Source organism: Cetorhinus maximus, chromosome 20 (assembly GCF_964194155.1).
Source record: "Cetorhinus maximus chromosome 20, sCetMax3.hap1.1, whole genome shotgun sequence".
In the NCBI taxonomy this organism is placed as follows: Eukaryota; Metazoa; Chordata; class Chondrichthyes; order Lamniformes; family Cetorhinidae; genus Cetorhinus; species Cetorhinus maximus.
Window position 1 is genome coordinate 36063150 of NC_135898.1, and position 15545 is coordinate 36078694.

The 15545-nt window shown below is 40.6% G+C and overlaps 1 protein-coding gene across 2 annotated transcripts in view; it reads left to right on the plus strand.

The window, feature by feature from the left end:
• The window catches only part of rhobtb1 (Rho related BTB domain containing 1), a 92863-nt gene that overhangs the window by 60554 nt on the left and 16764 nt on the right, over positions 1-15545 (plus strand). For both annotated transcript variants that reach the window (XM_078565888.1, XM_078565887.1), the window contains exons 4-5: positions 1318-1503; positions 14395-15380. In XM_078565888.1, coding sequence (XP_078422014.1) covers positions 1318-1503; positions 14395-15380 — 1172 coding nt within the window. The remainder of the gene's footprint in view (positions 1-1317; positions 1504-14394; positions 15381-15545) is intronic.

The window sequence follows — 15545 nt, forward strand, 5'->3', positions numbered from 1 at the left end:
TCTCCTTGCTGAGGTTCTGGTAGGGAATTGCTCCCTGATATTCTTGTGGATATGGTCCCCTGCTAAGAGACCTTCTTCATCCCTCGCTGCTTCAAACAGCTTATGCTGCTCTGCATGTCCTCTCTTCATTCTCCAAGTCATATTGTATTCCAAGGGGAAGGCCTACTCATGCAGCAATATCTGGGAGAAGCTAGTTTGTGCCAATGCCTTGAAGTCAGCAAAAACTCTTTCAATATTTGCCCTGTAGTCTTTGGCACCATTAAATAACTATATGAAGCTCCAAAAAGTTGTGGATCCAAAATACCAGCCAGAAGAAATCAACCAGCAATTAACCTGCTAGTCATTGATGGCCCCTTTTTAAAAAGCTGTGGTGGGGATTCCCCCTTGCTGCTTAATGTGTTCAGCTCTGTGAGGTGAAGAGAGGGCATTAGGTAGAGTTTTCAGCTCCAAAATGGCAGCACCATGTCAAATCAGCATTGCATGTTGATTGACATCATGACCTGCCTGGTCAGCATACTTCCCATGGCTCTTCACTTTATGCACTACATGCATGCAATTAGCCCAAAAATTGTGCATATGCCATTTGTGTATGTCATTTTGGAACTCCAAGGACACTCGTAGCACCCAAAAAACAAATGTAAACTCTTCTGATTTCTGAATGTTTTTTTTAGACCATCAAAGATGAGACTGATCCTTTAAAAATTAAAAGTTTGTGTTATAGCTTTGTTTCAAATCTTTTATGGTATATTTTATCCCGGTTATATAACATTTGATTAGCTTTGAATGGCTTAAGAGTATGAATATTATTGCTATGCTTTTTATTTTTCTTAATTAAGAGAAGTATTTAACCAAAACATTCTCAAAATAATAAAAGGCTGAGGCAGATATGGTATCCAGAAGATAGATTAAAATATCCTTAACATGTCGGGGGGGGGAAGTATTTTCTTCGAACTAAGAATAATGGGGAACATTAAATATTTTCAAGCCAAAAATATAATCCAAACATTTGTTTTTATTAACATTTGCACAGAGAATGAGACCCAAAGTAAATACTGCCTCCAGGAAACTAACTCATACCAGCATTGTGGACATACCACATGAGGTAATGTAGCAAAGTTAGTTCTGGTACTACCAGGAGGAAGTGCATGACTAGATATTTATGTTTCAGTATTATTCTCTGCTCATGTGCAGTATGCCATCAATTTTGCATGGAAGAAAATGTTACGCATTGCTGAAAGAAAAATGTGAACAATCTTAACGTAAAGAACTGTATATAAACATTTAAAATAACCTATTTCAATCTTTTTCATTTTTCAGGTCTGATGTGGTGGTCCTGTGCTTCTCAATTGCTAACCCCAATTCCCTTAACCATGTGAGAACAATGTGGTTTCCTGAAATCAAACATTTTTGCCCACGAACACCTGTTGTCTTAGTTGGCTGTCAGTTGGACTTGCGTTATGCTGATCTCGAGGCTGTAAATCGTGCACGACGCCCCTTAGCAAGGTACGATATGATATTCATGATGTAAATAGCATAATAAAAGGCACATGCATCTCAGTACAAATGCACATGGTGTAATTCTAATCCTAATTAACATTCTGGTACAAGTTGTACATGCAAGTGTATTTCCTAATGGCAGAAAGTAAGATGCAGATTCGGTACTTAACTGTAATGGATGGCGCAGTGGACATAATACAAGCCACTTGGCCTGTGCAGGATGGTTTGTAAGTTGGCAAAGAACAAAAAATGGTGTTGAATACAGGCACACAAACGAAACCAATTTTCCGATGTCTCATTGAAAACACCGATTTGTTAATTGCCAAGATTTATTCTAGACCCTGAATCCTCAAACGATCAACCTTTAAACACGTGGATGCACTGTTGCAAAGAAAGTTAGTGCAACACCTGAAGATTGTAGGAAGTAAAACAACTTATAACAGATAGCCAGGCCAAAAAAAAGAGTTTAATAACAACAGACTTATCTTGAAAGACTCAGCCTGGGCAAAGAGGGAAAAAATGAGCAGAAATGAAGGTGCCCCAACAATTGCGTCCCTTAGAACGAGGAGCTACCCATCTGCCACCTCTGATTCTGGTGAGTTTTTCATTTTATTTTTGATAGTTATGTCTCTATCACTTCACATTGTCAACTACCAATACATTTTATATAACATGAATCCTAATAACGTATGATGCTAGTTAGTAAATGTCTGTTAATCATTTAACTAGTCATTGAGTATTTTTTGTTTCTTTCATTTTTCATAGATTTCATCAAGAATTTTAAAAAAACATAGTTTTTTTAAAACATTTCTGCATATGAATCCTCCACGTCTTCGTCTTTGAGCTGAAGAAACACCAATCCATTGATCTCTGCCCAACACGAGATTAGTGGTGTAGCTAAGAGAAACTTCAAAGCAGAATATGTGAAACAAAGTCCTTGGAAGAGGCATCCTCCACAGGAGCATAAGAGATGAAAGGGATTCGTCTGCCATAGGCCACAGATGAAGTCCCTGTGTGTAATTTTTCCTTCACCCACGCAAGCCTCACTTTATAGAGGATTTATGAGTCTCATATGTCACAGGCGTGATATGCTTTTGGAATAATTGTGCACCATGTCTTCAACCAAGTGCATAATAATACAAGAATGTACAAAACTGGAAAAGACTATTGTGGTCCATCAAGCCAGTCCCATAGTAGAATATGATCTTTTTTTAAACTGGATCTCCCTACAATACTTTCGTCCTAAAATTTAACAGCACCCTCTTAAGTTTAATAATACTGCCGCTTATGTTTATCCTTCAGGCTGTTACACAAAGGCTAATATAAGCATGGGACCCTTCTAGTTCATCCTTTTATAAAAATCAAGTTTTCCTCCCCTATCAAGAGTATTCGCCTGCCTCTTTAATGATTCCAGATTTTGTCTCCACTACCCCACTGGGAGCTCCCCATTCCAGCTAATGATCACGTTTTGCATTGAAATATTTCCTGACCTCAGTGCTGGGCTTGTCTATCACTTGTTAGTACATGGGCCCCTTGTTCTGCATCATTGGGCTGAATTTTATGTTGATCGGGCAGGTGCATGCCCGACCCAATCGGGCGTGAAATTGCACGAGATGACAGATGACGTTGGGCAAGTGTGTCTCAATGTCATCCTGCCCTCGTGCAATAATTCCGCTCAGTGGGCGCGCGCAAAAGTGAGAAGCTTGCCCGCTGACAATTAAGAGGGCAATTAAGCCCATTAACGGCACAATTGCCTGTTATTTATCATAGCCTGTCCAATCTAACGGTTGGCGGACGGGTGAATCAGCCAGGCAGCCTTTTTATCTTTCATCAAACCTCATCTAAGGGTGGGATGAGGTTTCCTGTATTAAATAAAATAAAAATACAAATCTGCAGGCGGCATTTTTATCATCTATATGTTCAGGTGCCTGATGGTGATGCTTGGACATTTTTTTTCCTGATTTTCAAGATTTTATTTCATAGTTTTCAGGTCTGCAGCTCCCAGAGGCAGCTCTCTGCCTTCAGGGAACTTTCTCCCAGCGCTCACCTGCGCCTGCATTGACATCATTGCCCGCCTTCCTCCCACCCCCATCCTGGTAGCGCTGAGCTTTTCAGCACATGCTTCACACCGGCTGGCCGTTAATTGGCCAGCCAGCGTGAAATCCCAGCCAATCCCAGGCCTGCCGATTGCACCCGCCCACAGAGCTGAAAATTCAGGCCATAGTTTAACTAAAGCAGTGCTCCAGATTTTCCTTATCTATTCTACTTAATATCTTGCACCTCCCTAGATCTCCCTCTCCTCTGACTCCTCTCAATGCTGAAGAGTCCAAACTTTTCTAGACCATTCTTCTAACTAAGTTAGGGCTCAGTCTTGTGGCTAATGTCTATCTGCTCCAGAACTTAAATGATTCTCTTGTGCCTTGGTGGTCAAAACCGAATGCAGGACTAGAGCAGTGTATGTTTTCAGCATGGTGACCTCAAACTTGTATTCTATCGATCTAATGCTTTAACCTGATCTTCTGTTAGTATCAATAATTCCTGTTTTTGTGTTTGGACCTGTTCAGGGCAATTTTATGGTGTTGTAGTGTTAGTGGGAAATTTGGCTTACATTTTGGAAATTAGGCCATGTCCTAAGTACAATTTTCAGTGTGTGCCCAAATTTCCAACATATACTCCTGTTCCCAGTGAAATTGGAAGATACCCTGTTAAGTGTTGGGTTTACAGTCACTCCAAGATTCCTTTCAAGATAAGCTACTAATATACAGCAGATTTGAGAACATCTGAGCAAAAAAGACTGATTAAGTTTCAGGTGTAGACTGGACTGTGCTGATTCAGTACCTCCTTTCCAGAGTTCTATAGTCTGTAAACCCTACCCTGATTCCCAGTAGCACCAGATGAGCTGGAGAAAGAATTGGAGGAGCAGACCTCTGAGGCCTGTTTCAAATCTAATGTTCAGGGTGCCATTTTTCTTTTTGTCCTGGAATATACTGAAGACATTGAGCACCTACTTTAAATTGGCTGGGCAAGCATTTTTAACATGAGTATTGGTAAATGAGTGCTATTAGTAACTTTGCAAATTAGTTCTATTGCATTAAGTACTTTATATAATTTTTTTGTATACTTTAGTTGCATGGGTTTGCATTTAAGCCTACTTTTTGTCATTTTTTTGCGGGATAGGGTCATATTTTGCACCTATTGCTTGTTGGCAGCTCTAAGATGGCTATCCCTTTTGATATTTTGAAGGAGGATATGAGGAGGAATAGGTCTATTAACACCTGAGATGGACTGCCCACACCAACTTTGCCCAGCCTCCCATGTAAACAGACTAAGGTCCAGCTACCTGGACTTGTTAGCTAAGATCTGCCTTCACCATTGTCACTTCAAACCTGTTTAGATTATGCCATCATCAACTTAAGCACAACCTACAAATAAATCCCATGACAAGTATGGCTCTGGTGTCAGCTGCTAGGGCGAACTTCTATGCCCCTGGGTCATTTCAAGCAAAAGCAAACATCTTAAACAGCAGTTTATTAATACCACTTTGGGCAGCTCGCTAATCAGGCTACTCCTCTTCAGATCTGAGCGGGAAGTAAGCCTTTGAGGCAGGAAGCGGCAATCCTGGGGGGGCCCCCTGAGCACCTAGCAGTGGGTGGGAGGATTTTGGTGGGCAGGGGGAGCGTTTATATTATTTTTTCCAGGCCATTTCAGAGTGGCCACCAGCTGTCTCTGTAAAGATGACTTGTTCAACTGTTCTGTCTGGTTGTGCACTAAAACTGGGTTACTAGAAACAGTGTGGGAGCCCAATTTTATATATTTTAGGAAGACTTTCTGCATGTTTTGAATCAGGTGGCTAGTGCGTTTTAAGTTTTTAAAATATTCTGTTGTTCAGTGTGAACTGGGGATAGGAAGATGAAAAGCATTCTCCATTGTGTGTTGATGTTGTTGCAGTACAGGTATGCCTACACGTTAGTGAATGAATGAGCAAGTAGGAAGATAAGAATAATGAATAAAACAAGGTACTAGTTTTGCACTTGGGAGACCCCTGACTAGCAACTCTAAAATTTGGAGAGCAGCCACCTCATAGCTATTTGATGATAGTATTTCCCAGCTTTCACTTCCATCTCCACTGTTGATCCTACCTGCTAAGTCCAACTTTCCCTGTAAATGGAGACACTATATATGTACCCTGAAATTTGAAAGAGCAAAGAGAACCAAATGTCCAGCTAATGTGCCACATTTAATGAGTTATAAAATAGGTAGGTTGCTTCTGTTCATAGTATGTTTGGATGTTTTAACTTGCAAGATTTACATGCAAGATTAGAAGACTTTTTTCTGTGCCAGCAGCAAAGTCTGTGGTGCTCCAACTGGACATACATGTTCATGTGTCAGAGTTGAAAGGTTGCTTGACTGCTTTGCATACTGCATTAGTAAAATTTGATTGCACATGAACTCTTGTTGACGTTGATTCATATACTAAAAAATGGGCAAACTGCATTTACTCTAAACATGACAATCTTTGTGAGTCCAGAAAACTTATCATCTGATCCATGGAAGGCTTCTTAAAACCCCTAGATCCTGCACAATACTGACCATCTGCAGCTCTGAAAATCATCACTGCCAACTGCATTCTGCAAATGCTAAACTCAGCAAGCAGCCCTGGCAACACCGCACATAACAAGGAGCACTGGTACTCTGCTGGAGCTAGCAGCATAATCACCTTGTCTTTGAGCCACAGTTGAGCTTCCAAACAGTTCAGAACCTCTTCCATTAACATTCTTCACTGTGATATTCCTCTATGTCCCTTCCAGCCCCAAAAAAACTGCAATAACTGCGAACAATGATCTCTTCCTCACTGCTAATGGACACAAGACAAACACAGCAATGCACAATTTTGACTTCAATTGTACAATATTCCAAACAGGAAAATTCCTTAAAACCAGTATTTTAGAAAATTATCCTCTAGCACATCTTTTCAACTTTTACATGGAAGAACATTTCCTCCGGCGAACCCCACCTTTAGAAATGGCCACCTGCAGGTTGGATTTTCGGTTGGGAGGTGTGGGTTGGAAATGAATCATAAATTCTCCCACGTTGTCCTTATATCTCAATGCGGAAAGGATGGTAGTTTTCTCTGACAACCAATGCACAGAAGCCCCAAGGTGAGAGATCATATATTCTAGGTGGTCAAATATTGGGTTTTGCACCAGTAGACTATTTGACAAATGTGCTGCTACTGGTACGGTGCCAGTAAAATCAATGAACAGGCAACAGGCCCATGATTTCCTGAACGGGCCAGCAGGCAGGTGAGGTTTCCTGCCAGTAGCGCACATCTATAAAATCAAATTTTGCTATAGCAGTTAACTTAGTTCCATGCAAAATTGTCTTCAAAAAGTGCATTGTAAATCTGTTAACAGAGGAGTGATGCTTTGCAATTTTCAAATGTTAAGAATGATCCAGCCTAGGAACAGAACAGTGGCCCTGGGTCGGGTTCACAGAGTTGGAAGATTTCCCAGCTCGGCGAACCCCACCTTTAGAAATGGCAACCTGCAGGTTGGATTTTCGGTTGGGAGGTGTGGGTTGGAACAGGAGTCAGGGCAGGCGACCCCAGAACGAGTGCGGAGGCTGCCGGGTGTGGGGCTGGCCGGGCACAAGGTCCACCCTCTGTGCTTTGGCACTGTGTTTAAATAAATAAAAATAATAAAGAAAAACCCTCCAGCCCTCACCCCTTAATGCCCAGACATGCCCTATGTCCCATCCATGCCAATCTGTGCCAATCCATACTCCCATCCATCCCCCCCACCCCCCATGGCCCCCCACACCCTATGCCAACCTAAGCCCATCTATCCACCGCATGGCTCCTTGCACCTCCTATGCTAACCCATGCCCTTATACCCATCACTCATTGCACCCATACGCCCATGCCAACTTAGTAACAATTCATGCCTGCCACCCTTTGCCCTTGCCTCCTCCATGCCAACTCACTAATACCCTTGGAAAGTTCCTTGTCAGCTTTGAGACTTCTTTGACACTGCCTAGACAGCTTTGACAATTCATTGACAGCTGAACAACTCTTAACAGTTTCTTGACAGCTGGACAGAACAAAGAATCTGGAGAAGTTCTAGATGGCCATCTAGCTCTTTGTCTCTACACATCAGTAGATTGTTTGGACATGACCTCCAGTATTGGTATGAACTGAAAAGCACAGGGCCTTTTGGATTAGGTTTCATGCAAATGGAAAATCTTTGCATTCAAAGTTTTTTTTTCCAGTGAGGGTCATCATATGATAGCATTGTAGCTGATGTGTCTCTTCACCTTGTTGGTAACTGGAGGTCAGCTTTCAAGATGGTGATGTGTAATGGCACTACCATCACTGAATATATAAACATAAACATATAGACTATAAACATATGGGGGTTACCACTGGCCAGAAACTGAACTGGATTAGCCATATAAATACTGTGGCTACAACAGCAGGTCAGAGGCTAGGAATAGTGTGACGAGTAACTCACCTCCTGACTCCCCAAAGCCTGTCCGCCATCTATAAGGCGCAAGTCAGGAGTGTGATGGAATACTCCCCACTTGCCTGGATGAATGCAGCTCCCACAACACTCTAGAAGCTTGGCACCATCCAGGACAAAGCAGCCCGCTTGATCGGCACCACATCCACAAACATTCGCTCCCTCTACCACCAACGCACAATGGCAGCAGCGTGTACCACTACAAGACGCACTGCAGGAATTCACCAAGGCTCCTTTGACAGCACCTGCCAAACCCACGACCATTACCATCTAGAAGGGCAAGGGCAGCAGGTAGATGGGAACACCACCACCTGCAAGTTCCCCTCCAAGCCATTCACCATCCTGACTTGGAAATATATCGTCGTTCCTTCACTGTCGCTGGGTCAAAATCCTGGAACTCCCTTACTAACAGCACTGTAGGTGTTCCTACACCACATGGGGTGCAGCGGTTCAAGAAGGCAGCTCACTACCACCTTCTCAATGGCAACTAGAGATGGGCAATAAATGCTGGCCCACCAGCGAAGCCCACATCCCGTGAATGAATTTTTAAAAATTTTTTTGTAAATATCGCATTTAAAACAAAACATAAAATGTCAGTGAAAGTAGGCACATTGTGTCTCACCCCTGCATATTCTTCACTAGTTTCTTATTCTGCAATAACTTGCATTTATACAGTGCCTTTAACATAGTAAAATGTCCCAAGGCACTTCACAGGACTATTATCAAACAAAATTTGACACTAAGCCATATTAGGCGATATTAGGATAGGTGGTTGAAAGCCATCAAAGAGTTAAGTTTTAAGAAGCCCCTTAAAAGTCAAGAGCAGCAACAGAGGGACTTAGGGCCCAGGCAGCGTGGCTGTGGTGGAGCAATTAAAAGTTTGAATTGCACAAGTGAACAGAATTGGAGGAGCACAAAGATCTGAGGATTGTGTGGCTGGAGGAGATTACAGAGCTAGGGTAGGGCCAGGCCATGGATGGATTTGAAAACATGAATGAGAATTTTAAAATCGAGGCGTTGCTGTTTGGGGAGCCAGTGTAAGTCAGTGGTGATGGGTGAAACTTGGTGCAAGTTAGGATGCAGGCAGCAGAATTTTGGATGAGCTCAGGTTTACAGATGGTTTAAGGTAGGAGGCCAGCTAGGAGAGCATTGGAATATTTGAACTAGAGGTAACAAATACCTGGACAAGGGTTTCAACAGCAGAGGCTGGTTGAGAGCAGAGAAAGCACTGGCTGAGGCCAATGCTATGGAGCTGGAAGTAGGCAGCCTTGGTGATGGAGAGGATATGGGGCCAGAGGCTCAGCTCAGGGTCAAATCGGGACGGCAGTGTTGTGAACAGCCTTGTTTAGCTTTAGACAATGATCAGGGACAGGGATAGAATCCGTAGTTAGGAAATAGAGTTTGTCGTGGGGACCGAAGTAAAAAACTTCTGCCATTCTAATATTAGGAAAAAATTCTGCTCATCCAATACAGGATGTTGGATAAGCAGCATGTCAAATAAGAGGCAGTGGAGTGATTGAGAGGGGTTTTTGGATGATGTTGGCAAGAGGTCACATGTGGATGAGAAATTAAGTTAAGATATTTGTCTATAAATTCTTTTGCAGTCTTGTTGCACGATATGCAGTCCAGGTTCCTCCATCCCTTTTACCCTTCCTAAACTCACCATTTCCCTGAGTCCAGTCCTTTGTTCATTCCCCCACGATTGGCAGCAAAGCCTTCAGCTACGTTTGACCTGCTTCCTGGAATTCCTTCCTTAAACCTCTTCACCCCTCCATGTTTAAAAGATCTTCTCAAACCCTATTCATCAACCTTTTCACCAGGGCTCTTGATGTCTGTCTTCCTAGTTTGACGTCCATTTTTCACATTTCCTTCAACCAGCTATGAATTACCTTGGGACAACCCTTACTCTAGTATCAGATTTGGCTCAGTGCCAGGCCTCTTGTGTCTTTGTCAGAAGGTTGTCGTTTTAGGCCATGAGGGAGGGAGCCGGAAGAATGGAGGAGGCGATTTAACTGCATGGATCTGAACAGGACAGGGTTGAGTACATAGAATGGTTAGAAGGGATGAAAGGCAATATCACCATGGGAATTGTGGGCAAAGTTGTTGGTAGAGAAACATGACCTTCAGTAGTGTTAGCTGTGGCTCACTGGTACTGCTCTTGCCTATAAGGCAGAGGTTATTGGGTTTAAATCCCACTCCAGAGATTGGAACACATGACCTTGAGTGCAGTACTGAGTGAGTGCTGTATTGTCAGAGCTGCTGTCTTTTGGATAAAATGTTAGACTGACAACCCCACTGCCCTCTTGGGTTAAGTCAAACTACAGTAAATTGGGTGCCCTTGAAGTTGCACACTTTTCACCATTGCCAGAAGTAAAAATCTGCTGGTCCTGAAACAGGGAGTGCAGTGCGGGGTTGTACATCTGCTTTTTCTTTGACGATGAATCAAGCTCATTTGAAGATCAATTTGAATCTTTCAATAGTCAGGCAGTGTAGATGTTTAACCATTTCTATTAATAGAATGGGACTGAGCAGTCACTTGACCTTCTGGTGACTTGATTGCTTTTGCCAGCTGACCATAATAAAAGTTATTCTTAGTGTTATTTAGAGTCTCTGACTAAAATACGCCTACATCCTTCCAGAGATTACTAAGCCAATTATCGATTTATAAACCATATCACTAAATCCTGGCTGCCTTACAACCTGCCTGCTCTTAAGTAAACAACTAGCCTTCATAAACCTGGATTTTGTCTAGGTTGTTACATGTATTTGTGACTCTTGGGTCGCAAAGTCAAAAGAATTCCCTTAAAGTTACAACTAACCAAAGCCAATTTTTCGTTTAAATTTTTCTATCCATTTGAATCATTCATATATATATTGAATTGCATCTCTGTAAAGCCTTGTTTCGGATAGAACAGGACTGTATCGAGATGAAAATTGCAACATTAAAACTTCTCTTTAACATCCCACAATTTTTGCTTCCACTACAATTTGGAGGGAGCCTTGAAATAGGCATCCAGTGCTCCAGACAAAATAGGTACAAGCCTCATTTGCTTAAATCGAGGTCCTTTGATGTACTTAGGACACCCATTTTGATGCATTTTGACAAACACATGGCTCCCACACAGTACAAGCTCACCAACTTGCACTCAATGGAATAGGGTCAAAGCAGTGTCCCTTAAAAGGATTGCTGCAGGCTGCTCAACCAAGGCCAAAAACAATAATGTGGATTTTGTAGGGATGCAGAAGCGTGAGCATGTACTAGCATTTTCAGTGTGCGTTGAACATAAGCCTCAACATGGCTGAGTGAGCTTTTACAATTACTGTGGAGAATGATTAGGAGGAATTTCCTAATAGAATAACCTAAAAATCAACTATTTGCTTGTTCAGAAGCATGATTCTTTGATATCTGCATCCCTCCTGAGATGTTGCTTGGAAAATTGTATATTTTTATGCTACTAGTTTATCACAGTGGCTGATGTGAGGCCTACTCTGGTGGGACTTCTTGTCCTTCTCTTTACTGTATCAGGATGTCACAATTTAGACACTCATGAGTCAGGTGCTAATGTGCCTGATTCTGTACTGAGGGTATTTCCATTGATGAATTCTCTTTAAGCTTTTTTGTGTTGTATCTGCAAATAAATACATAAAATATACATTTGTGGCAGTCTAACAAACTGAATTATTGTTTATCTGTGTAATTGTCAGTTATTGTGATAAAAGCTACTTTATACATAAAGGCACATTTTCCAACTTTTGATTAGTAGATCATTCAACAATGGAGATCAGATTTACTGTTTTACCACTGTAAACATGTACAATACATTATATTACAGATATAGTGTTGTATTTCAGGGAACATAAATGCATTTCCATTCCAATCAGAGAGAAGGATTTTTTTCTTAACACAGGGTTGGGAGGCTGTGATATTCACAACAAGAGTAATATCTTTTTAACCTAAAACTTGAAAATGTATTTGTGCACTTGTATGTATGTGCCATGAAGCTATTGATGTATATAATATTATTGGAAAATATATTTCTTTTAAAATAGAGGTTTAGTCTGTGGGTGTGTCTTAATTGGATTAAAGCCAGCTAGCCTGGGTGCTTTGATGTGTACTAGTTTTGAGATATAAGAGAGGTAGAATGCATTTGCATTTTTTGGATAGAGCATTCCAGAAGTGGGGTGAAATCTGGCACCTAGCTAGCAGAGACCAAGCAATATGTTTATATTACTAATAAAATTGGTACTTTAAAAGGGGTTTTATTGTTAGAGAGGTGGAGTTTAAAGAGGCTAGTGATACAATGAGAGTTTACATTCAATGAGCTGTGCTAGATATATCAGAGAGCAGTCTTGTGTGTGTGGGAGCAGAGGCAATGTGATATCAAAGCAGTTGTAAGCCTCCAACTGTCTCCACAGGAACCAAAGTGAAAAGAACCTCATTTTGAATTCGTAAGGTGAAAATACTTTGCCTGGTGTCTAGTTAAGTCTATGGATTGCTGTTGCCTTAATGGAGATTAGTTTGGGAATTTGTTAAAAGTTATGATAGTAGTAATTTGTAGCCACGTATATGTGTTTAATGGGTTGTTACTAAATAAAATGTTTCATTTAGTTTAATATAAAACCTCTCGAGAACTGGTGGTCTGATTCCTGAACTTAGAATTGCATCTCAAACGTATCACTTAAAATTATAGGTTTTGACAGTTGTTTAAAGTTTCCCTCAGGGATTTTTAAATAACTCAGCTTTACCAACTGCTCGTCATAACAGTATGTTTTAAGATTTTTGGTTTTGCAGTGAATACAGCGTCAATTGATTTTCAGTTTCTAATCCAAATATGCTATCACTATCTTATCATCTTTCTCTACTTGGAATGAGTCTCTGTCTTTTGTCTCTTTTTCTTTGTGTATGATGGTTTTTTCTTCCTATTTTACTTATGGATTATGCTTTAGCCTCCAGTGTTGCAATACAATCTGAAATGTTTTCAGAAGAGATTGTAGAATTGTTTGTTCCGTGTGCATTTTTTTTTAATCATGTGATTCTCCCTTCACCTAAATATTAACGTGGCATGTGCTTTAGATCATATATTTACTCAATAAATACACATCACTTATCATAAGCGTATATTTCCACAGATCTAGTTTGCAAAATATGCTCTTTCTATTAACATTAGCATTTTAACATTATAACATTGTATCATTCAACAATAGAAAGCAGACTTGCTGTTTTACCACTGTGAAAAATGTACAATGCACTATGTGTAGTGTTGTATTTCAGAGAACATAAATACTGTACTTTCCCATCCTATCCAGGGAGGAGAAACCTTTTTGTTGCACAGGGTTGTGAAACTGATATGTGGAGGATAAACACCAACACTACTATTAGGGCTGAATGCCCTGTTTCTGTGTTGTAATTATTATGGTAATTATGTTATATAGGCAATATCATTTTTACATATGTTCTGAGTTACATGATACTCAATTGCGCTGATTCTCAATGAGATTGAATCGAATTAGCTAAATTGGTAAAATCTCTGACTGAAAGAAATAACTTGTTATCCAATTTAACATGGACGTACTTACTTTCAGCCACAATCTAATTCTCTGCCCAATTTCATTCCTGGTAGAAACAGATTTTCTTCTTTAAAAATCCGATTCCTTTTTCCGTTTTGCTCCCCATACAAGTACAAAATTAATTCTCGACTCTTGTGTCAGTCTTCTGCTGGCCTAATAGTGTACCCAGCACAAGACAAGATCAGATGAAATAATTTCTTAGGGGTGACATAACAATGTAGGCATAGCACCAGGACTATTATTCTTCACATTGGAGAACAGATTTTAGCTGATTCAGGCACAGTTCTGACTGCATAGGTATTCCCTGTTTACATCTGATCTGTGAGGTTTGTTGTCAGTGCTAGACCATTACACACCATTATGGCACAGTCAGTCTTCCAGTGATCACCAATGCAGAATGACTTCTGAATAAAGCCATATGTTTTTTTTAGAAGATCATTAACTAATCGGACACCTAGTAACTCTGGCACGTGTGAAGCTGATTTCCAATAGATTTGAGATGCATTTAGCTTCCATTAATGAAGTAGGTATCCACTATTATCAGCAAGTTTGGGTCGTTGTAAAGAACAAATCTTGCAATTTACATCTGATGAAGAGTCATACGGACTCAAAACGTTAACTGTATTCCTCTCCGCAGATGCTGTCAGATCTGCTGAGTTTTTCCAGCTATTTTTGTTTTTGTTGCAATTTACATAACCCCTTATCATATCCGAAACATCTGAAGCATTTGAATTATATTGAAGTGCACTCTGTTATGTTGGCAAATGCACTTTACTTGAAATAATTTATTTTTGTTGTGTTTATTCCCTAGACCAATAAGACCCAACGATATTTTACCTCCCGAAAAGGGTCGAGAGGTAGCCAAAGAACTTGGGATTCCATATTATGAAACAAGCGTGTTTGATCAGTTTGGCATCAAGGATGTGTTTGATAATGCTGTCAGAGGTGCACTGATTTCTAGACGACACCTTCAGTTCTGGAAATCTCATTTAAAGAAGGTGCAGAAGCCTTTACTCCAGGCACCATTCCTGCCACCTAAACCACCGCCTCCAGTAATGAAAGTTCCAGATAATCCTGTGAGTGCTTTTAAACCTAGCCATCTGCTCGACAATCCACTGTGTACTGATGTTATGTTTGTACTCCAGAACCAGGTTAAAATCTATGCTCACAAGGTATACCTGGCTACCTCATCATCAAAATTTTATGACCTGTTTTTGCTGGATATAACTGCTGAATCTCAGACACATAGTGAGAAAAATGCAAAACCAGTGAAACTAGGCCAGGAGCATTTAATGAGAACTTTGAGCCTCAACACAGATGACGACAACAGTGAGATTAGTGTCAGTTCAGCACAGTGCAGTCTGAGAACATCCAAGAGTGATGGCATTTTGAAAATGAACGTGCATGAGGATGAATCTGCAGAAGTGAAGGGAACAAGGGCAGGAAGATCTCTGACTTCATGGAGCAAGGCCTTTAATCATATTCATGAAGAAGACCTGGAGAACCCTGTAACAAAGAGGATGGGCCTTATGACAGTGGTTAGGATGGACCATTCAATCCAACCAGGGCCTTTTGAAGCCGTATTACGATTTCTCTACACAGGAGAGCTAGATGAAAATGAGAAAGACTTGATGAGAATTGCACAAATAGCAGAGATTTTGGAAGTTTTTGACTTGCGTATGATGGTTGAAAATATTCAAAATAAAGAAGCCTTTATGAATCAGGAGATCACAAAAGCATTTCACGTCAGGAAAGCAAACCGAATAAAGGAATGCTTAGCAAAGGGAACATTTTCTGGTAAGTTTTTGCAACTCTAATTTCACTGCATACTCTCTTGTAACAATTCGTTTTTAATTCATAGTCTATTCCTGCTAATTTAAAGTTAGCTCATTCAAATTGGTATTTTTAATTGCAAAGAACAATTTTGAATGTAACTACATTAACTATCCATAATAACTAACC